Genomic DNA, 27,542 nt, shown 5'->3' with positions numbered 1-27,542 from the left:
GCATATGCACCAAGTGTGAACTTAGCGGAAAGAATTTCCTGTCTCAATCTGCAGTGTAGGTTCTAGATTGAATGAGTATGAACACCATATTAATCTTAATATATATACAGTATAACCATGAGAGACTACCTCTACATGGTTTGTAATATATGGCGAATAGGCAATATTTCCCCATGGTAGTCTCCAGTCGTATCTATTAATAGATGTATGGCCACGCAAGACCACCGCTTGTATGGTATAATGGGTGTAATGTATGGAAAGATTAGAACGGTTCTCATGCCACTGAAGTCACTCACTACCATGACAACACACATACTGCAGGGCTTTAATAAATAAACATACACACATGCCAAAGAGAGAAGCTGGACACGCACGCACGCACGCATACACACATCCATTGGAAAATTAAACGCCATTGCTTCACTTTTTGTCTCTGCTGTCCCACTCACAACCTTTTAAATCAAATATACCTGATGAAAGATATTTACAAAAAAAATCATCTACCTACATCTTTGTACATCAACAGTAAACAGTATTAGACCAGTAATTTGCTAGATTATACGCACAAACAAACAGTTGGCCTAGCACTAACCTGCTAATTATAATGCTTTGTGTCTGTGTGAGAGAATTAGGTGGCTACAAGGGTGCAATATGTGTGTGAGGTATGCTATGCTTGAGGACCAGTCTATGGAGTGCTCATGTGTATGAAGAAACTGTTCTGTTTGTGTGTGTGTGTAAACCAGTGATGAGGCTGTGAGTTGTGTTCAAAGATGTTCATAAGTTGAGGTGCACCAGTGCATCATGGAGACTGGAGTTTTAGAGAGCATCTTCCACTGTACTGCAATGTGGCATCTGGTTCGTGTTTGTGTGTACTTATGTGGTTGAATGTGCGATCAATGCAGTTACATGGAGCAGGTTTTAGTGTTCATGTTCACATCCGATGGAACCCATTGACTTTTAAACAAAGTTCTGCGGCTTCCAGAGAGGTCTGTAGAACTGAGAACACTGGGTGAGTTCCAAAAGGTTCTGTTCTGAAGGCCTCAGTCAGACCCTTCCTCCTGATTCTGTAGTATTGGATCTGTATGGCCACACACACACACACACACACACACACACACAAACAAACACAATATTAGACAACAGTCACTGTACCGGTCATCCCATCAGAGTATTTGTTCATGAATGACCATAGCAGTGTTACCTGTCAGTGTTCCTAAGGGTAGGACGGATTCGGTGCTGATGTCATCTGTGATGTTGTCACTGGTTGGGATAAAGCTATTGGGGGAAGGGACAATAAGAACCGCCCCCTCAGTTATCCCAGAATCCACTGCAGGTGTCTCCAACGCTGGAGAATCTAGAGTCTGGAAAGCAAGAAAGATGGTTTGTATCTTTACTGCCACTGTCAACCTGCCAAGTATATTACAGCATTTTTCACCATTCTGTTTCAACAAACTAATGACCCTAAGATGCAAAAAAACATTTATGTTTACATTTAGTAATTCCTTCCATCCAAAACAAGCATGCAAGAAAATAGCACATTGAGAGAAAAAATGCCAGAAACATAACAAGAAGCTGCACAAGACATATTTTGTGTGTGTGTGTGTGTGTGTGTACACAACCTCTGATCTGTACCTTGGCACGCAGTGCGTGTGTGAGCTCCTCAGTCGTGCCCTCTGCTTCTGTGGAACTCTGGAGTTTGTCGCTGGGCTCCGCCCCTTCGCCCGACCCGTCCTCCTTTGGCTCCTCCCCTTCCAGAGGCTCAGAGGGGCAAAGGTCAGAAGTGACTGTCTGGATGATGACCCCTGGGTGAGCCATCTGCACCGACATGTTCTCATTCAGTCCATCAGTCTGCACACACACACACACGTGCACATATGCAAATACAAATAAAATGTTAAAATTATTTGAAATCATACATTCAATATACATTACATTCTAAAAGGTTCTGAGCAGGAGTCCTAACATACATCGGTGTCTGACCTACATAAATAGACAGACACACACAAACACACGGAGTGACTAGGAACCGTTTAACAACCCTCAGGCATACAGTAATTATAGAACAACTCATACCCGTAGAGACATCATTAAGGCTAAGACATACCAAAAGTCCTTTATAACATCACATCTGTGTAAGAAACACACATCTATGCAGATGAACACACACTCACTCACACTCACTCACTCACTCGCAAGCAAATATAGACTCACAGTAAGGCTGTGTAAGATGATCTGATCTGGCGATGTGGGTGACGCACTTGCAGTCAGAGTGACCGTGGGATTGGCTGACAGTGTGAGCGGGAGATTCTGATTGGTCCCCGTCGTCTGGATGTAATATGTGCCCGGGGTGCCAGTGGGCTGCAGATGGAATGACTATAGAAGGAGGAAAGGAAAACAACATTAGTGCACAGGCAGGAATATGATGGAGAAGTCTCTATGTGTGTGAGAGAGAGAGAGAATGTGTGTGTGTGTGTGTGTGTGTGTGTGTGTGTGTGTGTATATGTGGCAATGTGTGTATATGTGCACCCAACAAATACTTACAGGCACCAGCTCAAATGTCTGCAGGGCCCCTTGGTTTAGAGTGATGGTTTCGCCCTCAGTAGAAGCACTGCCACCGTCGTTAGCTGATGGACACATGAACACACACATGAACTAATGAATGGGATAAGAAGGTATTAAATCACACGTGCAATCATCATAGAAAAAAGCCTGAAATGCAATACACACACAAACACACAAACACACAAACTAGAGCTCCACCATGAAGACTGGTCTTGCATGGTGTTTATCACTCGCATGCCTTTTGAGTGGAAACACACAGACGTCAATGCTGTATGTAACACTACAATTTCCTCATGAACTCTTCACCATACACCATCCCCATTAAAGAGTACACAGACACACACACCCACGTACAGATACGGACACACACACACACACACGTGGTACTCACAGACGTGTGTAATCTGGACAGGGATCTGCACTGGGATCTGGAGCGCTGTGACTGGAGGGGAGGAGCTTCCGGCCCGAGAGCCAACCAGCAGCACCTTACTGTAGGACTGTGTCTCAGCCACGTCTTGGAGTCCTTTCAAAAGCACTACACACACACACACACACACACACACAATCAATGTCTGCATGTGAGTGAAACATTCAAACATTCATGAGCATCCGTACACTGAGAACATACATGCCTAAACATGCACTGGAATAGTCTTCAGAGAATAGAAGTTCCTACGGGAAGTAGATTAGGTCAAGGATGACACAGAAGCCATGGTTGGCTTACCAGGAAAAGGCAACTCTTTGTGATTGGCTACTTGTCTCTTGATGGTCCACCATTTACTGCGGAGCCACTGGGGCGACCGGACGCTCCTCCAGCCTCCTGCCAGTTTCTCCCAATGAATCTCATTCTCATCTTCAGCTCCCAGCTCAGCAATCCTGCAAAACACACACACATACACACACACACACACACACACACACACACACACACACACACACACACACACACACACACACACACAGACACACACACAGACACACACACACAGACACAGACACACACACACACACACACACACACACACAAATCATGTTCATTTTCTCCTCCTCAGTCATTGGCAGAGAGTTCCAACATAAATGTCTTACCGTTTAAAAAAGGGAGAGAAACACTCTCTGGCAATGTTGCAGTTCAACTTGGATGTACAAGTGTATGGGAATAGCAGTTCTTCTACTGTACATTTAGATCTATTCATTTAGAAAGCGAATGTATCCAGTATCATTTACACTACAATGTAGATCACATTTTCATCGGTAAGGGGGCTCTCTAGGCACTGAACCCATGACCTTATTCGACTCAGGAGTTCTGATTCTCTGATCCAGCGGTCCACCCACCTGCGCACCAGGTTGAGGTCGTCCTCCTTGGTCCATTCGGTGCCCCCACTCTGCTTCCAGTTCAGGTAGTTGAGCCACTTGGAGCGGCACTGCTTCTCTGAGCGCGTGCCCACCAGCTCGGCCACCGAGGCCCACGACACGCCCTGCGTCACCACCTCGCCCACCTCCGTGCCCGTCAGCTCGTGCACCACCTCTGCCAGCCGTCGCTCCTCCTCCTCGGTCCACTTACCTAAGAGAGAGAGAGGACACACACACACACACACACACACACACATACTTAAAGTTCAGTTTACTGAACAGAAAGACACTTCTTCTCACATACCTAACGCTGATTCACACACACACACACTCACAAACAGAACTGCCAGTCGATGTTCCTCCTCCTCCGTTTACTTACCCGAGACACACACACACACACACACACACACACACACACACACACACTTAAAGTTCAGTTTACTGAACAGGAAGACACTTCTTCTCACATACAAAACCCTGAGTCACACACTCACAAACAGAACTGCCAGCCGATGTTCCTCCTCCTCAGTCCACTTACCTGACAGACAGGGACACAGACACACACACAGACACACACACAGTGTTTGTGAAAGTATCTCTGAGTGCGTTACCTGTGTTACATGTGTCCTTCATTAGTCTACAGCGGTCTTTTACAGATGAAGCACTCCGACCCAGTGCTGCCCCTATGGTGGCCCAGTCATTACCGTGCTTCTGCCGAAGCCTGAAGAAGACACACACACACACACCACGTTTGCTTAGACAAATCAAACAAAAGACAACACACAAACAATATACAAACAGACCACCCCCCATACACCCACAGACAGACAGATGAATACACTAGCACACAGACAGGGAGACAGACAGACATTAGGCAAGGGGTTATAGAAAGACAGACAAACAATCAGAAACTTAGACTTACTCTTTCAGCTTCTCAATCTCTTCTGGTGTATACCTGTTCAATCAGAAAGCAGCTTTAATAAGATGCATTTACGTGTGTGGGTATGTGTGCACATATCTCTGTTTACTGACACTTAAGCTGGTAGCCTGTTAATGTAAGTGTGTGTGTGTGTGTGTGTGTGTGTCTGTGTGTGTGTGTGTGCGTTTGCAGGGTTTTAAGTAGGCAGACTGTATCTGTCCCTATGTCCTTACAATGTGGGTGTGCCTGTGCTGACCAGCAGCATTACATGTGACAGATAGGTATCAGGAATGACCATTCTTCACTGTGACATTGTTCAACCTCTGCATCATCAAATCTCTATTTCTCCTGGATCTCTGTGTTCTGTGTCTGCTGAATCAAATCTCTATTTCTCCTGGATCTCTGTGTTCTGTGTCTGCTGAATCAAATCCTCTAGAAGGAAGGCTGAGTAGGCAGTTTCCTGAGTGGTTAGCCCATCTGGGTTTCCTCATTACTGTGTGAAAGGGTGAGTGTGTGTGTGTGTGTGTGTGTGTGTGTGTATAGAGGGAGAGGGAGGGCTTGAGGAGAAAAAGAGGATGCTTCCGTGTGTGTGTGTGTGTGTATATAGAGGGAGAGGGAGGGCTCAAGGAGAAAAAGAGGATGATTCTGTGGGTGTGTGGGTGTGTGTATATATAGAGGTAGGGCTCGAGCAGAAAAAGAGGATGATTCCGTGTGTGTGTGTGTGTGTGTGTGTGTCTGTGTGTGGAGGGAGAGGAGAAAAAGAGGATGATTCTGTGTGTGGTTACAGAAAGATGGAGGGGGTTAGCTTGTGTCTGTGAAAGGAGAAATGGAGGGACATGGACAGGATAATAGATTGAGTTAGTGAGCCCCAGTTAGTGACTCACTGTTTTTGTGAGTGTGTTTTTGTGTTTGTGAGTGTGTTTTTGTGTGTGTGAGTGTGTTTTTGTGTGTGTGAGTGTGTTTATGTTCTTGGGTGATTTACTCACTTGCCCACGTGGTTGCGGTTATCATACATGCGCAGCACACGGCGGTACACAGCGAACAGTGGGCGGTTCAGACCCCACGCAATACTGCGGTAGAAATCCTTGCGCTCGTCTTTCGACATCTCAAATATTATCTCTGTGGGATCCTGGATGCCACGGCCCTGAACAACACACAGCACACACTTAATCCCTGCAAGGCATTCCAGAGCCACTAGAAATAACCACCTATTCATTAAACGTAACTGACATCACAGTCTAGAGGTTATGAGTCATACCTTCAAGTAACTGTCAATGTTATTCATCAGAATGTCAATCTCTTCCTTTGACCACATCCCTTGCTTCCACTTGTGCCCTAAAGGGAGAAACATGTTTTTTTTAAAAATGTGTGAGTGTGTGAGAGAGTTTTTCAACGCATGGGTGCACATGCATCTATATGTGTTGTTATTGTTGTGTACAGAGATTTGATTGTAGATATTGTGTGTGAACCAGAGGGTTTGTGTGACTATGTGTCAGTCACTTTCCAAATATAATTGTGAGTTTGCGTCTGTGAATATGCGTGTGAGTGTGTATATACATTGATGTACCTTTATTGACAAGTGTGTCTTTGTCCTCTTTTGTGGTGAACCATGCTTGACTCACAGGGGAAACATCTGTTTTCTGAGGGGAGAGAGAATCCTCGTCCTGCAGTATCTGCACACACACACACACACACACACACACACACACACACACACACACACACACACACACACACACACACACACACACACACACACACACACACACACACACACACACACACACACACACACACACACCTGTGTGAACTATAATACACCAACACAACGTGGGACTATGTGTGTCTCCGAAATGCAAAGCTGCAGAAACTGTGCATCCATAATACATGGGACATCATCTATGTTTACATCAATACACTTGTGCACAAATGCACACTCAGATGTGTTTAAACAGCATATGATTTTGTGTGAAGACCAGCACCTGAATCTGGGCCATTCCATCCTGATCGAGCTCACCCTCCGTCATCTCCGTTGCAGTCATTGTCACCTCAAATCCCTCGTCATTCTCTGAAACTACACACACAGTATATTTCTCTAACAACCAAGAGGAATTTTACAATTAATAATAATTTTTAGGTAGCATAATTCTAGACGTAAAATACACAAGATGACAATGAATCAGTGAATCATGAATGTGACACTAATACGACAGTAAATGTCATTTTTAGCACTCAGGAGAAAACAATGTGACAACAAGTGTGATCTGTGTGTGTGTGTGTGTGTGTGTGTGTGTGTGTGTACTCTTGTTTACTGTGTACATAAACTCACTAGGGAGGGTGACCACTGAATACTGAGGGGTGGAGTCTTGTGAATCTTGTAGCTCCTCATTGGACAGCCGCAGTCTCTTGGCCACCTGCTCCGACCCCGCCTCCAGCACAGTATCGTCACCTGAGGAAGCAGGTGAGGTCAGAGGCCGTGACACGCATGTAGTTCAAATATCCATAAAACACACTCACTCCCTCTTAAGTCCAAGTCATTCATTCATTCACAGACTAATATTGTGTGCAAATATATTCATTCTCTGTGGTGGCTGTCTAATCATTACAATGATGATTGGATTGCGTGATGGATAACTGAGCACATCTGCCAAAGGCATGGAGTGTGTTTGCTGACCATTGTGAGGACAGTGGAGTATGATGTTGCCGTCCGTGTCCTGGGTCAAGGTGACCGAGTTCACAGATTCCAGAGTCACAGTGCCAGACGCATCCTCCCCTCTGTTCATAATCAACCTGCCAGAGGTCACGCAAACACACAGCTCCTTAACACACACAAGCACAACTGCCAGAGGTCACGCAAACACACAGCTCCTTAACACACACAAGCACAACTGCCAGAGGTCACGCAAACACACAGCTCCTTAACACACACACAACTCAACATCTACATTTTCAGACAGAGTTTCTGAGTCCTGATAGGAGGGGAAAAGAGGTTTGTCTTTCTCCAAATTCAGAACTTTAAGCCGTGGCATCTTCAATGAGGCTGCCAGGTTGACACAAATGGCTCTTATGAGGTGATTCAGCAGCAGTGATCAACCATGTCAATGAATAACCCTATGTGTAGAAGGCCAAATCACTTAGGATTACTCTTCCAACAGAAAAATCACTAGGCTTGATTAGTAAATTATTATATTAAATTAAAGGTGAAATCCTTGATTATAATGCATTATCCTTTTCATCAAATTCAGCTTAATTCTCCTCATGTTTGTCTACATATCTGTCTAGTAGTGTGTGCACTCAAGAAAACTCCTGCAGTCCTGGCTCAGTAAATAGCGGGCCATGTAAATAATGAGTGGTATGGTTGAGGTTCAGGCTGTACTTCACTGACTAAATAATTGCTTCTGTTAGAAAAAAGGGTTCTTGGTGTCTGGGTTTCACTGTGTATCTGATGTGTCATTCCCTGATAAGTGACCATTCTCCTTGGCCAGCAGAATAGTATTGTTGAACAAAACTGACAAATACTTTGGCACAACCACAGGATACTGAGAGGTTAGTGGCCTACACAAGTTACAAAATTCATAAACAAGAAATCAGACTACCATATGCATTCGTTGTGAGAATTCACCTTGAACAGTCATAATGCTAGTTTTGAGTGTACCACTTCATAGACCACATCCATTTTGTGGAACACAAGGTGAGATACGATTATTAGTGTAGCCTATGGCTTTTGTATATTGCCATTCTCACACCTGATTAATACTTAAAACAATGGCTATAAATGTAGGCAGTGCATTGCTTATTTATGGGGCTCGGCCGTAACGTGTTTGAGGCAGACTGACATTTTTTAATTAAAGCAAACAATATCCGATCGAATCGTATCTCATTGTAGTAAACCGCTAACACCCGTTAGATGCTGTGAATAGGGACTCTCCAGTCTTGAATTAATTGGGAAGTTGCTTAACGTGAAGCGTGTTAAAAGTCTACATTCGGCACAGACACTCAAATATTCGCTCAGTAGCTTAACAGTCAGTAAAAACTTTTATTTCACATCAAATGAAACAGAAAATTCTCTGGACGAACAGGAAATACTGCTGTACAACCAGGAACTGAAATAACGCGACAACTAACGCCCCAACTTCAGCTCATTCACTTGGCCAATAACCCTAGCTTGAGGCTGTCTTGCTGCAAACGAACATATGTGTGTGCAAAACAATATGATTGACAATTTTCAGTTGCTCAATTTAAAGTTCACATATCACCCTTAAAACCTTTTCTTTATAAAACGTTAATGGCTGCACGTACAGAGAAATAGTCAGCGTTTACGTCGGCTAACGTTACCTCCAGGAGTTAACTGATAGCTTGGGATGTTAACATGCTAACTACAAAGCTAAATGTAAGAAGACGAAAAAACAGAGACGCCATGTTCGTTTGGCAGCTGAGGTTCACGATGTCTATGATGTCGATTGACAATCTGCGCTTTCTGTTTTCTCCGGTATACATTTGCAGAACAGTCTCGAAAGGTCGGCACTTTTTGCACGCTGTGTGCCCGAACTGAAAGTGAATTTTAGGGTTTGATTTCGGTACTTACTTCCTGTTTTTGGTCCGGGCACTTCGGAGAGACCAGGATGGAGACAAGTGCCAGGATGGAGGAAAACAATTCTTTTTCCAAAGACCGGAAATGAACAGACATTCTTCACATTGACTTCCGGTGGTGTGGATATTTATTAAACGTGCATACAAAACTTTTGTAAGGTCAGATGCATTAATTGGCAATAATTAAACCAACAAACTATAATTTAAATTCAAATATTTAAACTTGTCACATGCAAGTGCCTTCCAAACATCACGTTCAGACAGTTGTAAGTTCAGCCCCAGCAATTTTTTTTTTTTTTTTTAAGGATGGTGAGCCAACCCCATTGCAAGATTGTTTATAGATGGGTCCATCCCTGCATGGCAAAACAGCTTAAACTACTTAATCTGTAGGGCTACGTGCAGAAGAAACCACCTAATTAAGTTGTAAAAATGCCATAGACATAACTATAGGCTAAGCCAATGCCAGGAAATAAAGTAAGATTTCAGCATTAGGTATTTTTCATTTTCTCTGGGTGTAGGCTTATGGGTGAATAAGATGCAGTCACTGGATTGGTGGACAGCTTCCATAACAAGTTTATAGTCATAGCCATTTTCTCCAGCAGCGGTGGGGTTACGTAAGGCAACACCAAGTGGCCTAACTAACTATAGTTTCTTTGGGTGACTAACACGCTTGTATTGCCTAATAATTATGTAATTACAAGGCCTACCTATTTTACAAACTGAGCTAATGCTTTTGTTTTGGACTAAAGCTAAATTGGCACAAAGCTGATAGCCTACACTGACAATTGCAAGTATAAAATTGAGTGCTTTAAAAAGATCTACTAAAAAAAAGGTATTTCAGCTATTCAACTGGTAATGATAACATCTCTCAGTGCAAACTATGAGTAACTATACTATTCATCCAGAAATGACAGTGTTAAAACTATATGAAAAAACAAACACTTTGAATAGGCTACATTATCATATTTGAGGCTTGCTTGGGCCGAAACAGAGATTGTACAAAACACCTACAAACATCCGGAGCCCTAAGGGTCATGGTGGTCATTTTTTTCTGAGCTACTTTCGCATTCACGATAGTGTCGCAATAGTTTTGCGTTTCCTTGCAACAGTTTTGCAGTTTGCTGTTGTGAGTGACCATGACCCATAGATGTTTTTTTTACACAAACACACCACAGTTGAGTAAAATAAACAGCCTGTTGTATTTAAAGACACAGAACAGTTTTATAATAACAGTATAAGTATAATCAATGTAGAATCTTTGGTATAATGATACAAAACACTTAAGGGTACACTTTTGATCCAGAGCGAGATATCATGGCTGAGAGCTTAGAGTCTCTGATAATGTGTATGAAGCATCTTCAGCCATCCTCTAACCTCTCTCTCTCTCTCTCACTCACTCACACAGACACACAAACACACACACACACACACACACACACACACACACACACACACATCCAAGTGTTCATGCTGGTTCGGATAGCAGAACTCCCTCAGGTCCTCTCAAATGATACAATGCCAGCAAATGGCAGGGTACTGTCACTGTCAGTGCATGTAGAGGGTGGAATTCTGGGAGATGTAGTTTCATAGAGCGACATTATTGCGGTATCTCTAGGCACTGTATTTCTTCCCAGCACGGTGTATCTGCTGGTAGAGTGTCATGGAGAAGGCCAGTCCCAGCAACTGCAACAGCAAGAAAACAGAAGGAAAGGTCAGTCCAGGTCCAATGCTCATGTGATCTGTGTGTGTGTGTGTGTGTGTGTGTGTGTGTGTGTGTGTGTGTGTGTGTGTGTGTGTGTGTGTGTGTGTGTATGTGTGTGTGTGTGTGTGTGTGTGTGTGTACCTGTATAACCAGCACGCCCATGACAATAGTTCCAAGCAAGTGTTTGTTGTCATCTAGCCATTCCTCCACTCTCTCATAGCAGCCCTGTGAAATAGATTGAGATAAGATCAATTTACATTTCTACATAATTGTTCGAGGTACTTCTTATATTGATTCAATGGTACTTAGTTGTTATAAGGCTGATTCAGTCACCATCAATGAAGAAACGCACTGTTTATAAGTGAATCAGAAATGAATGACCTAATGAATGAATACACCACAGCTGTATTTGGGTGAAATCCTTGTTTTGTGTATGAGATTTAAAAACACCAAAAACCAGAGAAAAAACATTTCACCATTACCAGAGATGTTGTGAATGCACACACACAGAGACACACACACACACTGACCTGAGACCATAGGCTTGAGCTAGAGGAGTTGCGGCCACAATCCAGGAAGTGGTTCTTGCAGCAGCGGTCAGGCACTCTCTTCTCCTTCAGGGCATCATACCAGTCTGTGTACCCACTGACCCCACAGCAGTGCCACTACACACACACACACACGCACACACATACACACATATATTACACACCAAACTGTGAAAATGACTGAAAACTGCATCTAGAAGTACTAAGGGTATTATCACCATGTGCTTTCCAGTACAATTGACCTTTCACAAATTCTAGCCCCAGTATGGTTCCTGTCCAATCCTACCTTAGCAATTGTTTCTATGTGAGGAAAAGTCTTTCAAACTTTGTGAAAGGTCAATTCTAATGCGGCAGGTCGTGTTCCAGTGCGATTTCGCTTACAAACGCTTCACCTCCCCTCGCAAGGGTGTTTTGTTTACCATTTCAGTTTGCCGCGTATGGGTGTTTCATTTTCTACTTGGCTAAAGTATTCTCTGGTGCTGCATAAAATGGTATTTAACACATAAGCAAATAATACTGATTAAGACTAACTTATGCAAGCAATTTTGAAAGCTTATTTGCTTGAAATTACGCAATGCTATCTTAAGAACCCACTGGAGACACAAACAATCGCCAACATCTTCCTCTAAAGCTCTGTTTTGTTGGTTTGTGTCCTAGAGGGTGTAATAAACCGCCAAAGTTTGTACAAAATGTTTGATAAGCGGAACAAATATTTTTTAGACAACAACGGACTCAAGACCATCTCTCCCAGAGCCTCCCCTGTTTATGAAAGAATATGCTTTCATTGGATAAATGCGTTCTGCTGGATTCATTTGCATAATACTGAGCTTGGCCCAACTTCTTGCTGTGCCAGAACTGCTCAAACAGCCAGGCCAGTTTCCCAAGTTACTTTGCGCAACAGTTAACAATGCCTTGCTGCTATCTATGGGAAATCAATTATATATGTCCGAGGTGGCGGACGCACCGGAACAGTGGACATGCAGCATCAGCTTCCCTCCTTTCATTATGGCCCATTTACATGTACACGTTTCAGGCTTCAACGGAGACACTTCTCATTCACTCTGAATGGGGTGACGTTATGCGCTGCCGAACTGAATTGTGGTTCTGCTGCTAGCTTTGCTTCAGTTGCGTGTGCCTGTTTGCGCTAGAAAACCAAAATCAAATGGTGTTTATGCAAATATTCCAGCACAGGCGATAGCCAATCAAATCACGGTTATGCAAATATTCAGAGAGAGCTCTCAACTGGTAAAAAAATAAACCAAGATGGTGGACCAAACTCCATAAATGGCAGTGTTTTTGTATACATGTTTAAAAATTAGTTTTCACTTGTTTTCACAGATATTTTCAAAGTTACCAAGAAACTAGGGAGTGTTGGGCTGGGGTGGGCATTCATATAGCGTTCAAATTCCGAACACACCATCCACCAGCTCTGAAGTGTCCGCTCCTGATCTAAATATGGATTGCCCATCCCAGCCCATTTTAAGTAGTTTTCCCAAGTGCCCATTTGGACAAATTGTGAGAAGTTTTAGGGCAGGTGATTCGATCATTTACTTAACATCATCTTAAGGATGCAGCATTCAGCAAGTAGCCTAGCCTGTGTGGTTGAAAGGCAATGTCCGCGATTCTAATTCCATACACTTTTTTCTCAAATTCAAAGCATTGCTCCTCATGGTCCTCTCGCTGTCTGTGGTGTTCATAGGCTACTCAGTCCTAACTCTGCAAATGGGAAGCCAATATAGTGGCTCAGACCGAGCCATAACCAATCCTAGCCAATCAACACTCGTGCTTCAGGTGCATAGAAGGGAGGGGTGTAATTTGATTGGCTACTGAGTTCAAATATCAGCCTTTTGTGAAACTGAAACCGAATCACGGACTGCATCTTTAATTACAAATGCAAAAGCAAATAAAACATTTCTTTATACTGTCTCCATTCTAGCTTATTCACCGTTGTTTTCTTTTACCTTTATTGATGTTTACCCTAGCTAACTGGGCTATCAATTGTATCCTAGAAGTTCTACATTCCTTTACACACACAAACAAACAAACCAAAAAAAATTGTAAAAAATATAAAAAATGAAAAATGGAGTTACGGATCTCTCTCCATTAATTTAGGTAGGAGCCTAATCTTATTTGCCCAGAGTGGTTACCAAGATGGCTGCCAAGTGGCAAGACCAACTTTGACAGGGGTCAGCAATTAAAAGTGGCCTGACTGGTTGTTGACCTGTCAATCTTCCTGTCAACCTCTCTAACGTCTGCGTTAGCAAAGGCTTTATCAACACACCTCCAAACGTCAGGCAAGTCCACCATCAAGCGTTAATGCAACGTGTATGTGTGAATGGGACATTACAGGACACTCTTGCTAACGTAAGATTCTCGCAAATCACTTCAGACATATTTCTTGGTTGGGCTTCTCAGATTGTACAGTGTCTATTTCTCTGTAACTTTTCAAAAATGTAAGTGAAAAAAAGCCAAATACAATACAAAAACGTCCGCCAATGGATTTTTTTTCAAGGTGAGAGCTCTTGGAATACTTGCATAAGTATAATTTGATTGGCTAGCGCCTGTGCTGCTGCTTGAAATGTTTTCTAACGCAAGCAACTCAAGCAAAGCAAAGGAACCACGGAACGCATGATGGCACCCCTTTCAGAGTGAATGAGAAGCGCCTCAGCTGAAGCCTCAAATGCGTGCGAGTCCCCCATTAGATGCTCAGAGGGAAAACATACTCTTTCCAACACACACCTCTCTCTGGATGATGTTCCATGCATTACGCAGTCCGATGTTGTCCTGTGTGTCATAGAGTCGGAGGCCATCTTTCAGGTCTTGTTTGGCGTTCTCACTCACCTGTTAAGTTCAAAGGACAGGGATCAAGCAGATCATTAATCAGATGCATGATAACAACCATGCAACAATATTGCAGTATGTATTGTTGATATTTTAGTGGATCCAAACTTTACATACAGTGTACATCGATACAGTGGCAATATTTTACATACTATAAGATACCCTCACTACAAAATACAAATAATATCATGTAGTGTTTCACTCTAAAATTATCTAGGCTATATAATTACACCCTATATTGTTTGATTCATATACGGTTTATGTACAAATACACAAAGCTTGAGTATGAATGATACCTTATCAGTGTATACAAAGAACAGGACCAGCAAAATCAGCTCGACCAGCAGAATGACCAACAGAACGATGAAAAACTGGAGAAAAGACAGTCAGGGGGATCGTATTATTTATATGGACCAGTAACCAATCCTATGTCCTGTAAAGAATGTTACAATGGCCCGCTGCTCGAAACCACACACACTGTGACTGGAATCATTTGAAACAGTAAATAATACTATAATTTGAACAAACCACAACAGGCAGAGACTGACACCGAAGGATTAGCAACATACTGATTTGTCATTTCATAAGATTGTCTTGAGAGATTTAAAAGCGAACTCTTAAGAAAGAGGAAGGGAAGAGGCAACCAGAGTTCAGAAATACAGTTCTCCTGCACTACACTTATTCAGAAGTGTGTGTGTCTGTGTGTCCATTTATACTCACACTTAGCAGCAAGCACTTGTTCTCCTTGACAGCACCCAGACAACCCAGAAAGCCGGTTAGCATGACGACTGTGCCCAGGGTGATGATGAGGTTGGCAGCAGACAGGGAGGGGAAGGAGGGGGAGAAGGTAGCAAAACTGCCCTGGGCAACGGACAACCACACACCCACTCCCAACAGACCACAGCCACACAACTACAAACACACACACACACACACACACACACACACACACACACACACACACAAACACAAACACACACAAACACACAGAAAAAGAGAGATTGGCTTTATTTTCAAATAATCAGCAGTTATACAATGTGAAACACAAGCTAAATCTAATCTCAGTCAGCAAACCTCTGCGTGTGTGTGTGTGTGTGTGTGTGTGTGTGTGTGTGTGTGTGTGTGTATGAATCAACTCACCCAGAACAACAGGTTGAAAAGGAACATCATGTATTTCACACAACACAAACAGCCCGGTGCCATCCTGAAAGAGAACACACACAACTCAGTCATTCAGCACATAGAAACCCTACACACACATATGTACACACACACACACACACGCACACACACACACACACACAGGACTCAGCATGTAGTACATTGTTCATCTAACACACCCCATCACTCTCTCTCACACACATACACACACACACACACACACACAAACTAGCCAGCTGGCATACTCTCCTGCAGCTGACATGCTTCCTTGACCTGTGGCACAATCAGAGACACAGAGGAGTAACCAAAACAGGCCAAATGTGCTCCATCAGTGAACTCCTTTTGTATTTATCTTTCAGAAACTAAAACAAATCAAACTGACATCTTTCATAATCTAATAGGAAAGGGAGAACATGGCAGATGCCCATATATGGGCATGACACATGGGTTCTAAATTAGAAGCTCCAGCTGTGAGAAAAATGCTTCACTCTCTCTTTTTTACACATGCGAACGCACACAAGCACACACACTTACACACACGAGACAGAGAAGCTCCAGCTGGAGAGAGAATCGTAGAAGATGTAAGTCTAATCTGCATCTCAGCAATCCACACAGTAAACATACACATGAGCATGAACACCCTTCACAAAGCTCCCATATGTTTTCTTTATTTAAAGGTTATGTAGCTGTAATTTAACCAATAATTATAATGATAATGTATAATGACATTAATGCAGATCCTAACACCTGAAATGAATTGAAATATAAGTACCATAGCAATACAATTCACCTGATAATTCGTCATTTAGACTATTACTGGACATAATACAATAATGACATAAACGGGATCAATAAATATAAAAGGACAGTATTTAGATTACTTTTCTGAACCCGACACCTATGAACATTTCTGGATCTCAGTGTATTTATGAAAATGAGATAGTCAAAGTCTTCAGGAGTAAAGACATAATTCATATATTATCATGTAGTACATGTAGTAAATAGCTGTAATCCTTAATTCATCACAGGGAAAGTGCCGTTACTGTAGCATGCAATACAATGTAATTTCCCTCATAACATATTGTCACTTGTAGCTAAAACTATCGCAACTATGAATAGCCCAACGAATTTATTGTATTTATTGGATGATTAACACAGGAATAGATGAAACAGCCTGCTGCTATTTTTAGACAATGCATGCATGCCACAATGTTACAAAGCCAACTCTCTCCAGTGTCCTGACTTCACAACATGGATAGTCTTGAGGCTACATGAGAAGTATCTAAGTAAGACAGCGCAACACCATATGAATAAGGCATACAGTCAAGTTAGCTGAGTAGCTTTGTTGATGTACACAACGTGCGCAGTTAGCGTGGGTTTCTACTTGAAAGGACATTAGTTAGACTGCGGGTCCATATTTCTTTTTTTAAGTTTTCAGCAACTAGGCCTATATGACAAAGAGAGTGTAGTCTTTTAGCAGAGGTTTTATTTTCGTCTGTTTTTTTTTCTCCGCAGGATGGGCTAATGTTTTCCAATCTCCATGCGGCTCAAAGTAGCCTAGCGGAAGTTTCTGCAAAACACATCATCCGATAGGAACGCAGACCACACATATACTTGACAAGAAACATGCAAACCGAACAGTTACGACTGACATGGGGCTCAGGGACAAAGTTTAACTTCCTAAACGAGTTTGTTTAAAAGCAGATTATATTCCACATCACGAAACGAAACACTTGCTAGACTTATGCTCAAAATGAATGGATAATCTAAGAAATGAACGACATATTAAGGTACTGGTCATGTAAAAAGTCGAAATATAACTCAAACCCACCTTACTGGAGATAGTGTTTTATAGTAGCGTATTGCTGTTTATCAGGATGTGTGATAGTCCAAGGCGCAACTTTCTTCAGAAGTTGCGTGTTTCTTTCTTGTGTGTGTCGCGTTCGTCTTCATGAAAAAAAAGTCGACTACGTATCCCGTGGATTAATACAGAAAATAACTTGAATACTAAATGCTAATAGACGATGAGATTCTTTACCACTTCCTATGTATTCCCTATCAGTTGTTGGTTCCCTGTGTTTTTCCTAGCCCTCTGAAGAGAACGGAAATAGCGGAGCTGCGGAAAAGATGAACTGATTTCGGGAGGCGTGACTGTTTCACTGAGTTGGAGGAGGGGGAGATTGTTCCTGGAAATCCTCCAGATTGCCGACGCAGGATTGGATGAGAAGCGTAGAGGACCCAGTATTTCGCACGAAAGGCCTCACATCAAAGACTGAGGTTTAAAGTCAAGCCCAGAGGTTTGCCAAAGGGACCAGCATTTGGGCAACTTAACTTTGTACTTTGTCGAACGAAAAGAGGCATAAAGTGTAGCCATACCCCATTCCACATGTACAGACCACAATAATGGTGCAATGCAAAGGTTTTATTAAAAGAAAAGATTACATATACATTGTAAGACAAATGTATATCGACAGTCACATTTCATCACCATGTAATGTAATGCTACTTGCACTATGAGTGAATGCTCATTGTTGCCATAATAGTTACAGTATGTAGTATATAGTTAGGCATAATGACAACTGTACAAGCCAAAGCAGCACTTATTCCTAGAGGATGATGTCTCCCATGTGGTTATGGTCAAACATAATATGGCTGAGAACTTTCAATAACAAATTCACCAAAGGTCAATACAACACCTCAATTTGATTATTTCATTAGCTTGTGAAAAAAAATGATGACTATTAGTACTCTTTTAACTGGTACTCAATTAACACCATGTCAATTTGGACAAAGTAAGACATCCATTTTCATTTGCATAATCTGTAGTGGTGAAGATATAGTTTCTCAGAGCATTGTAAGTCTTCCTCACGCACAGGCAAACAGCAGAATGCACTGAGAGAGCACTATTCGGCAGCAAGGCATCTCCAGTCTCCTTCTCATGGAGCACAACAGAACGCACAGACAGTGCAAGGAGAGATAACTTCTATATCAACTCTTTCTTCAGTTCAGAAGAAGTGAGAATTGTATCTTTAGGTGGTTGATGTGTGTGTGTGTGTGTGTGTGTGTGTGTGTGTGTGTGTGTGTGTGTGTGTGTGTGTGTATTTGTGTGTGTGTGTGTGTGTGTCAAGTCCAGTGTAGACTGAAGCCCTTAGACAGGATGGTGGCCTCCAGATCTCGGTCTTCCTCTCTCTCCCTTAGGCGCTGCTCCTCCAGCAGAGAGACCAGCCAATCACGCTGCTCCACCACCTCCAGCATCTCTCCCAGAATGCTCTTCTCCTCTGCAAGCTCCTCTTCTCCCTTCAAATGGTCTACAGGAGACAGAAAGACAAACAGAATGAGAGTGACATAGGCTGGATATTGTTGAGACCATCTACATGGTCTTGCCATCCATAACATAAGGTAATGTGATAATAAGATATATATATAAAGTTTTCTATTGGATACATTCTCAACAGTGATGAACATCTGTTTATTGTAGTAAAGTTAAGTATAACATTCCTGGTTAGGCAGTTAAAGCCCAGGGTTTAAAGGTTGAGGGGCTCACCATCCACTGCCATTCGTTCCCTGAGTTCCTGCTGGAGACGACTCTGACGATCCTCCAACTCCAGCTCTCGTGCACTAAACACACACACACACACACACACACACACACACACACACACACACACACACACACACACACACACACAGCATTAATGTGAATCAAAGTACACACTATCTGTGTGTATGTTGTGTATGGTACATGTGTATCAGTGTATTTCTGTATGTGTGTGTGTGTGTGTGTGTGTGTGTGTGTGTGTGTGTGTGTGTGTGTGTGTGTGTGTGTGTGTGTGTGAGAGAGATAGACAGAAATAGCCTGTGAAGGTATTGTATAATTGTGTTATTAGTGTGTGTGTGTGTGTGTGTGAGAGAGTGTATGTGTCATACTCACAATATCATCAGCTCAGACTCATAGCGCACCAGAGCGTTCTTCTCCTGCACCAGTTTAAACCACTGCTGCATCAGAGAGGGGTCATCTCTCACGCCCATGGCTTCAGCAGGCAAACACACAAACAGAGGCACAGATATGTAACACTCTACAGTGATACACTGCTGCTTTGTAAATGTGTGTGTGTGACATCCTTTTCCCCATTACTTTGTCCAAAAACGTACAGAACAAAATGATACGTGGAGAGAGAGAGAGAGAGAAAGGGGGAGAGAGAAGAGAGAGAATGGGGACATTGGCACATTCTGTAGAGATACGTTGCTGTTTTGTAAACAGGGGATGGAAGGATGCATACGGTGAGGAATACACCTTCAGTCAGAGGATAAAGAAAAGGCTGAGAGAGAGAGAGAGAGAGAATGGGACACGGGAACTCTGAACATGCCAAAGAAACAATGCAGAGTGAAAGAGAGTACAAGCATGCACAGAAATACACACACACAGAGACACAAACACACACACACACACCCACACACATACATTGATTGTATACATGCACTGATTGTTTGGACGCTTAATCATTCAAAACACAAGATCATGTCCAGCCAGGACTTGTTACTTTACACATGCAGTGAAGTCTGAACAGATGGCATCCCATGATGAGACTGTGGAGAGAAAGAGAATGTGTGTGCATATCTGTGTGCATGTGTGTGTGTGTGTGTGTGTGTGTGTGTGTGTGTGTGTGTGTGTGTGTGTGTGTGCGTGCGTGCGTGCGTGTGTGTGTGAGAGAGAGAGACTGCACATGAGCGTATGCAGTGTTTACCGTAAGAGATAGAGGGAGAAATAAATGGCATGCAATTTTGGTGACTGTGACATGAGGCAGTGGGGAGAGAGGGAAGAGGAAAGAGGCGGGGTCACACTACCGTTGGAGGAGGAGCAAGGGCAGAAAGGAGTATGTCTTCTCTGAGGAGAGCCAACCGAAGCTACACACACACACACACATGTGCCAACACGATCACACACACACACACACATGTGCACACACGATCACACACACACACACACACACACATGTGCCAACACGATCACACACACACACATGTGCACACACGATCACACACACACACACACACATGCACGCACGCACCCACACACACACACACACACAGACACACACACAAACATACTTAAAACTCACATATGCACCGAGTTTACATGGGCATAATTATGCTTAGATGTGTGAGTATACATCTGATATAATGTTAATGTATTTGAATATCAATATGTCAATATCAGCCTGAACAGAAGTCTGATTGGATAGGCCATGAGGGAGATGAGGGTGTCTGTAGTGTGAACTGATGCACTGCATGAGTGAGGTACTGTTGTACTGGTGGACTGGTGGAAAGAGAGAGGGGAGGGAGAGAGGGACATACCCAGCTGGTGGAGGGCGGGCGCTTGCACTGCATAAAGGAAAAAGACTAGACAGACATAGAGAGAGTGCTCATGGTCTCCTCTGGCCGCTAACACGAGAGAGTGAAAGAGAGAGAGAGAGAGGAAGAAAGAAAAAGAGAGAGAATGAAAGAAAGAAAGAAAAGAGAGAAGAGTGAAACAGAGAAGATGCCTGTAAGCTCGTATGGTTTGATTGAATAAGTAAGAAAATACCAGTAGGAAAAGTGTCAACTGTTTCAGCTAAGGAAGGCAGCCAATGGGGGCACAGGGGTGTGGTCTCATTACCTTGAGAGGAGGTGCAAGGGCAAGGAGGGGCGGGTCTTCTGAGAGGAGAACTAGGAGACACTGCACACAAACACACACACACACACACACAAATACACACACACACACACACACACACACACACATACAAGCATACACACACACACACACACACACACATACACACACACACACATACGAGCATACACACACACACCAACACACAGGAGGGCACATATACAAACACAGGAAGAGAGGAGTGAGGGAAGAGAGAATGAAGACCAAACCCAACTTCAGGAGAAGAAGAAAAAAATTGCAAGATGAGAAGAAGAGATGCAGTATAAGTCAAGGAATCTTTCTCTGTTTGAATGCCTCTGGGATATAATTGACTGTAATTACTGCTTGTGTGTGTGTGTGTGTATGTATGTGTGTGAGTGTGTTGAAAGGGAACAGACGGAAAAAAGGAAAGGAGAAAAACAGCCCATAAAAGAAAGAGAGAGAAAGATTGTCCTTGGCTCAATGTTGAAATCAGGTAAGCAGTGATTAGAGGTAGCACTCACCATTCTGAAAAGAGTACACATTCTCAAACTCAAACATAATTTGTGCACATTATCAAACTCTCTCTCTCTCTCTCTCTCTCTCTCTCTCTCTCTCACACACACACACACACACACACACAGACACAAGCACACAAGACTGTGAAAAGGCACTTTTTGTGTTTGAGTGTGCCTCAAGTAGGATTATGCACTCAAGTATAGGATCAGACATGTGTAATGTGTATCATAGTGTGTCTGTGGTCTGTTTTGCACTGGTATGCATGATGTAGTGTTATGGTGCAATTCCAATAGTGTGTGTATGTGTATAAGAGAGAGCAAGAGTGTGTGTATGTGTGTAAGAGAGAGAAAGAGTGAGTGTATGTGTGTAAGAGAGTGTGAGAGTGTGTGTATGTGTGTAAGAGAGTGTGAGAGTGTGTATATGTGTGTAAGAGAGAGAAAGAGTGAGTGTATGTGTGAAAGAGAGTGTGAGAGTGTGTGTATGTGTGTAAGAGAGTGTGAGAGTGTGTGTATGTGTGTAAGAGAGAACAAGAATGTGTGTATGTGTGTAAGAGAGAGCGAGAGTGTGTGTATGTGTGTAAGAGAGTGTGATAGTGTGTGTATGTGTATAAGAGAGAGCAAGAGTGAGTGTATGTGTGTAGGAGAGTGTGAGAGTGTGTGTATGTGTGTAAGAGAGTGTGAGAGTGTGTGTATGTGTGTAAGAGAGTGTGAGAGTGTGTGTATGTGTATAAGAGAGCGAGAGAGGCACAACATACCACCCAGATGCATGTCCATGACTGCAGTGGAGTTGGAGTCCTCCCAGTAGTCTAAAATAAAGAAGAAGCGTCACTCTCCTCTATGTGTCTAGATTTGTGTGTGTGTGTGTGTGTTTGTGTTTGAGTGTGTGTGAGAGTGTGTGTGAGTGTGTGTGTGTGTGTGTGTGTGTGTGTGGTGCATGTGCTTGTGTGAGAGTGTCTGTGTGAGTGTGTTTATGTGTGTGTGGGTGTGTTTGTGTGTGTGTGTGTGTGTGTGTGTGTGTGTGTGTGTGTGTGTGTGTGTGTGTGTGTGTGTGAGAGAGAGTGTGTTTATGAGCATGTGTGCGCGTGCGTGTGTGTGTGTGTACCTGCTTCCCCTCTCAGTGCTTTCTCCACAGCCACTCCCATTTCCTCCAGCTGCCTCTGCTTCACCTCCACCTGCTCCAGCTGACGCTGAATTGTCTGAAACACACACACATAAACATAAACACACACACACACACACACACACACACATAAACACAAAAACACACACACACACAAACACAAAAAACACACACGCACACGCACACACACACATGCTCATAAACACACACAAAAACACCCTTCTGCACACCAAAATGTATGTGTATATTATGTACCCCTAATATCTAAGCCAGATAATCACACACACACCTGGGCGCGGTGCAGCCTTTTGAGCTCCTGTTGTTTGGCTTGCCGTTGGGCCTCCTTCTGGACCCTGCGTGTGTGTCTGGCGTCGCCCTCGGCCACTGATTGTGTGTGTGAGAGTGGCTGCCTCTCTGCCTGCAGCTCCTGAAAAATGTCCGTGGACACACTCAGACTGGACGGGTCGGGCGGAACCATCCACACCCCCACCACCTCCGTGGAGCACGAGGAGTGGGGCGGGGCCTGCGGGACTGGGTGTCGCCGGGGTCGAGCACTGCGTCTCTATTGGGTGAGAGGAGAGGGAAGTAGGCGGAGCATAAGGTGGCTGGACAAATAGAAATACAGTGTGGAAAAGGTTTCGGCCAATAGACATGTGACAAGGTTACTACCTTAAAGGCGTATGTGCGCTTGAATGCCAGCGCGTGTGGAATGTAAACATGCTTGAGGAAAAAAACAATGAACAAATAAAACAAACAAATCAGAAAAAGTAAAATAGACAGCTATCCTAAAGTCCTTCTACCGCAAAGCCGGCTAAGGTCTATTGACTTACTAGCTGTCTACTGACAAAGCCAGCTAAGGTCTATTGACTTACTAGCTGTCTACTGACAAAGCCAGCTAAGGTCTATTGACTTACAATTATACTAGATAATAATTCCCCACCCAAATTAACCATATGTCATAGGAATTATGACAGAGGAGTAAACCTTATTTATTTACCACTTGAAACCCTCATCCTTAACCACTAAAATATATCCTAGGCTCTATGCCATGTACAGTGATCCTATGTCTTTACAATCCAATGCCCTAACCCCTAACCACTATGAAACCCAACACATAACAGCACATTGACTACTCTATTTAACCTCGGCAAACTAGGTATTGAACTCCCTCACACAACCCAAAATGCTACTCTAATTCACAAACTAATGATTTGCCACTGCAAGATATCATCTAAGGGAATAACAGCAGCACAGTTTGACTGTACCACGCCTACAGGATGGCAATTACAAGACTATCAAAACAACACAGGAAATCTAAAGGTCAAACAAACAGAACTCAACAGAACATTAAAAGAAACAATTAAGAAAAACTGCGAATGGATGTTGGTGTGTGTGTGTGTGTGTGTGTGTGTGTGTGTGTGTGTACCTCATGTCCTATCTGCTCATCCTCCCCTTCCTCTTCCTCCTTTATTGTGTCTTTCTGGATGTCGGATGGTTCAAGACTTAGCTACAAACGCACACACACACACACACAGATAGAGAGAGAGAGAGAGAGAGAGAGCGAAAGATGGGTAGCATGAGCAGGAGAAAACAAAAGTTCACACATGTGTTGGAGATACCTGTGTGAGTATGTGAGCGCATGTTGTTTGTGTGTGTGTGTGTGTGTGTGATCCTTACCTGGGCTCTGAGGAGTGATCTCTCCAGCACATCACCGCATGACAGTGAAGAGTCAGTAGAGAAACTGAGGTTCCTCCTGAAATGCAGGTCTGAAGACACACAAATACACACACACGCACGCACGCACGCACGCACGCACGCACGCACGTACAACAAACATAAGCACTTGAATGAACTGTACTTTTTTCTCTTTGTACGCAGATACTAGTGTGTTCCCCCACCTGTGTTCTCTCTGTACGCATCGATACGAGTGTGTTCACCCACCTGTGTTCCTGCTGGACGCCTGTGGCCTCTTTTTGTTGGCCTCATGGTTGGCACTGCCCACTGTTCCCGCGGGCTCCGGCTCCTTCTTCTTCCTCCGGTACCCAGAGAACACAGTCTTCCACAGGGACTTGTGTTTGGGCCTCTCCACGGAGGGGTGTGTGTGCGAGAGCGTGGCCGTTTTCCGCGGGGAGAAGAGGCCCAGGCGTTTACGCTGCTCAGGCTCCTTCGTCTTCCCAGCATGCATTCCAGCGTCAGGGTGGGGGTGCCCTACCCCATTCTCTGTGACCTTTGACCTTCCAGCTGAGGAGGTCTGGGTATATGTCTTCTCTGTCTCCAGAGGGTCCGGGTGCACAAAGTGTGAGTGTGTGTCAGTAACGGTGGGCGAGTGTGTGTCAGTAACGGTGGGAGAGTGTGTGTGCGTCACTGTCTGTGCGAGCTTCGCTGAATCAGCTTCAGTGCTTGAGGCCACCTCCGTGTGTGTGTCTGTTTTAACATCTGCACCTGTGGGCATGTCTGTGTCATCTCTCTGAGAAGGTGCGGATGAGCTGAGAAGGACCTCACACACAAGCGGGACGGAGCGACTGCTCGGGTCGAAGCCCACTTTGCAGTAAGGCGTCAGGTCAGGTTTAGGGTCAAGGTTAAGGTCAACATTAGGATCAATTCCAAGGTCAGGTATAAGGCTTGGGTCACAATCTGAGTCGAGTTTTGGCATAGAACTATCAAAAAGGTTTGGGTCAGAATTAGCATTGGAATTGGAGTTTGAATTTGAGTTGCTGTTAGCATGGGCAGCTGGACTGCAGGGAGGCGTCAGCAGATTTTGTTCTATAACACTAAGCCTCCTTGCCACCTCTGCACACACACACTCCTCGCACACACACTTTCCCTCACACACACGCTCGGCGGCCATCTCGGGTTTGTGCGAGTGGTCGGCCGGGGCGGAGCTGTCGGTGCTGTGGGTGTGAGCGTGTGTGTGAGCGTGGGTGTGAGCGTGTGTGTGAGCGTGTGGTGGAAGCGCGGAGGCGTGTGCGCGCGGCATCGCGCCCAGACGTTTCCTGATCTCCGTGCTCTTCAGCCAGAACTCCTGGATCACCTCCGAACGGCGGCCCGAGTGCTTCTCCAGGGGCTGCGGCGGTGTGTAAGGGGGTGTGTGCGTCGGTGTGTGTGCGGACTCCTGAGGAGTGGAGAGGTGTGTGAGTGTGGGAGAGGACGGTTGAGTGTGTGTGAGTTGTGACATATAAGCCGAGCAAAGTACTGTTGACGATGAAGAGGGACTGAACCTGCCATCACTCATGACTGGGAGAAGAAGAGGTGGGGGGGGGGGGGCAGATAGGTACAGGGAAGACAAAGAAAGCAAGAGAATGATTTAAAACAAATAAAAGCAAAAATTAAGAGACACACGTTCACAGAAAATCAATGTACCTAATACTAGATTATAATCTACCTTGTTCCTATGTAAATTACAAAGGACTTCACAACGTAATCACTTGTGTATCTGTCTTAGACTGAATTCATGCTGACCAAGAGCAGTTGACCCAGATATTGGGACAGATCTGTTCAAGAGTCCTGGATTGATGCTTCAGAACATTCCAGACTTGTAGGGTTAGGGTTCAATTCTGACCTAATTTCATTTCATGCAGAGGGGTGGAAGAGGTTATAGTGGTGACAGAGTGCATTCTGGGTAAATTGACTCACCTGACTCTCCCTCGGGTGTCTCAAGAGAACCGTGGTGTGCGGGGTAATCCTCCGCCTCACTGGACTCTAGACACACACACACACACACACACACACACACACACACACACACACACACACACACACACACACACACACACACACAGCAGTTAGTTGATTTCTGATTGAGCCCATCCCTATGTAAATCTCACCATAAATGAATCATGCAAGTGTATTTAATAAGAAAGGGAGGGATTTACAACCAATCGGGATGTCAGCAAGGTGGGGAGGTGCAAGGTGGGGAGGTGCAAGGTGGGGGAGGTGCTACCTTTCACTAATCCCGCCTCATCTTCTTCAACAGGACCAAGCCACACCCCCGACATACGCTCCCTATCCCAGGGAGCGTATTCACCCTCTGAACACACACACACACACACACACACACACACACACACACACACACACACACACACACACACACACACACACACACACACACACACACACACACACATACAAGCAGGCACACAAAGGGAAACATGGGCAAACACACAAGGATTGACAGCAAGGACAGGAGAGGAGAGGAGAGGAGAGGAGAGGTGAGGAGAGGAGAGGTAAGGAAAGGAAAGGAGAGGAGAGGAGTGGAGTGCAGAATAGAATAGAGGAGAGGAGAATAGAATAGAGGAGAGGAGTGGAGAGGAAAAGAAGAGGGTAAGGATAGAGGAGGAAGGGAATTCTATCATTCTATAGGTTTAGATTAAATTAAGGCAAGAAAGGATTTTATAAATCAGCATTGACGGAATCCACATACACTCAAACTTTCTCACACACACACACACACACACACACACACACACACGATCTCCCTCTCTCTTTCTCTCTCTCTCTCTCTCTCTCTCTCACATACACAATCACACACACAGACACACACACACTTACCGTCACTGG

The 27,542-nt window shown here is 44.0% G+C and overlaps 3 protein-coding genes across 4 annotated transcripts in view; all 3 read right to left on the bottom strand.

Annotated features, from left to right (window-relative positions):
• Positions 1-293: 293 nt before the first annotated feature.
• dmtf1 (cyclin D binding myb-like transcription factor 1) lies at positions 294-10,464 on the bottom strand. 2 transcript variants are annotated; one of them, XM_031558141.2, is made up of 17 exons: positions 9,417-10,464; positions 7,506-7,621; positions 7,161-7,280; positions 6,814-6,905; positions 6,399-6,504; positions 6,090-6,166; positions 5,818-5,975; positions 4,835-4,867; positions 4,524-4,633; positions 3,895-4,123; positions 3,287-3,438; positions 2,954-3,097; positions 2,542-2,624; positions 2,212-2,373; positions 1,633-1,848; positions 1,202-1,361; positions 294-1,078 (listed from the first exon to the last, which is right to left on the bottom strand). In XM_031558141.2, the coding sequence occupies exons 2-17, from the start codon at positions 7,612-7,614 to the stop codon at positions 1,041-1,043; spliced, it is 1,989 nt and encodes a 662-aa protein (XP_031414001.1). In that variant the 5' UTR covers positions 7,615-7,621; positions 9,417-10,464; the 3' UTR covers positions 294-1,040. The 2 variants fall into 2 exon arrangements, with proteins under 2 accessions (XP_031414001.1, XP_031414002.1); XM_031558142.2 differs by lacking the exon at positions 7,506-7,621.
• Positions 10,465-10,601: 137 nt separating this feature from the next.
• Positions 10,602-17,834, bottom strand: tspan9b (tetraspanin 9b). Its single transcript, XM_012841001.3, has 8 exons — positions 17,505-17,834; positions 15,653-15,716; positions 15,233-15,424; positions 14,809-14,883; positions 14,411-14,512; positions 11,654-11,788; positions 11,265-11,348; positions 10,602-11,104 (listed from the first exon to the last, which is right to left on the bottom strand). The coding sequence occupies exons 2-8, from the start codon at positions 15,713-15,715 to the stop codon at positions 11,033-11,035; spliced, it is 723 nt and encodes a 240-aa protein (XP_012696455.1). The 5' UTR covers position 15,716; positions 17,505-17,834; the 3' UTR covers positions 10,602-11,032.
• A 246-nt stretch (positions 17,835-18,080) lies between these two features.
• The window catches only part of mical3b (microtubule associated monooxygenase, calponin and LIM domain containing 3b), a 24,893-nt gene continuing 15,431 nt past the window's right edge, over positions 18,081-27,542 (bottom strand). The window contains exons 20-34 of the mRNA XM_042702953.1: positions 27,534-27,542; positions 26,923-27,009; positions 26,616-26,681; positions 24,924-26,216; positions 24,660-24,748; positions 24,409-24,489; positions 23,272-23,544; positions 22,965-23,058; positions 22,618-22,668; positions 21,330-21,389; positions 21,029-21,115; positions 20,519-20,578; positions 19,605-19,704; positions 19,218-19,291; positions 18,081-18,981 (exon numbers count right to left, since the gene is read on the bottom strand). The exon at positions 27,534-27,542 is cut by the window's right edge and continues 149 nt beyond it. Of these exons, the coding sequence (XP_042558887.1) occupies positions 18,797-18,981; positions 19,218-19,291; positions 19,605-19,704; positions 20,519-20,578; positions 21,029-21,115; positions 21,330-21,389; positions 22,618-22,668; positions 22,965-23,058; positions 23,272-23,544; positions 24,409-24,489; positions 24,660-24,748; positions 24,924-26,216; positions 26,616-26,681; positions 26,923-27,009; positions 27,534-27,542 (2,609 nt within the window). The 3' untranslated portion in view covers positions 18,081-18,796. The remainder of the gene's footprint in view (positions 18,982-19,217; positions 19,292-19,604; positions 19,705-20,518; positions 20,579-21,028; positions 21,116-21,329; positions 21,390-22,617; positions 22,669-22,964; positions 23,059-23,271; positions 23,545-24,408; positions 24,490-24,659; positions 24,749-24,923; positions 26,217-26,615; positions 26,682-26,922; positions 27,010-27,533) is intronic.

Source organism: Clupea harengus, chromosome 21 (genome assembly GCF_900700415.2).
Source record: "Clupea harengus chromosome 21, Ch_v2.0.2, whole genome shotgun sequence".
Taxonomy (NCBI): domain Eukaryota; kingdom Metazoa; phylum Chordata; class Actinopteri; order Clupeiformes; family Clupeidae; genus Clupea; species Clupea harengus.
Note: the sequence above shows the minus strand (reverse complement) of the source record. Positions and strands in the feature narration are given on the sequence as shown.

Bases quoted from the DNA above. Each gene is read 5' to 3' on its own strand.
- tspan9b (XM_012841001.3), bottom strand. From the start codon at position 15,715: ATGGCACCGGGCTGTTTGTGTTGTGTGAAATACATGATGTTCCTTTTC. The intron at 15,425-15,652 runs GTGAGTTGATTC...GTGTGTTTGTAG, and splicing joins TTTTCAACCTGTTGTTCTGG to TTGTGTGGCTGTGGTCTGTT. The intron at 14,513-14,808 runs GTATCATTCATA...TGAACTTAACAG, and splicing joins TCTTTGTATACACTGATAAG to GTGAGTGAGAACGCCAAACA.
- dmtf1 (XM_031558141.2), bottom strand. From the start codon at position 7,614: ATGAACAGAGGGGAGGATGCGTCTGGCACTGTGACTCTGGAATCTGTG. The intron at 4,634-4,834 runs GTAAGTCTAAGT...TGTCTTCTTCAG, and splicing joins GAGATTGAGAAGCTGAAAGA to GCTTCGGCAGAAGCACGGTA. The intron at 1,362-1,632 runs GTACAGATCAGA...CTTGCTTTCCAG, and splicing joins CACACGCACTGCGTGCCAAG to ACTCTAGATTCTCCAGCGTT.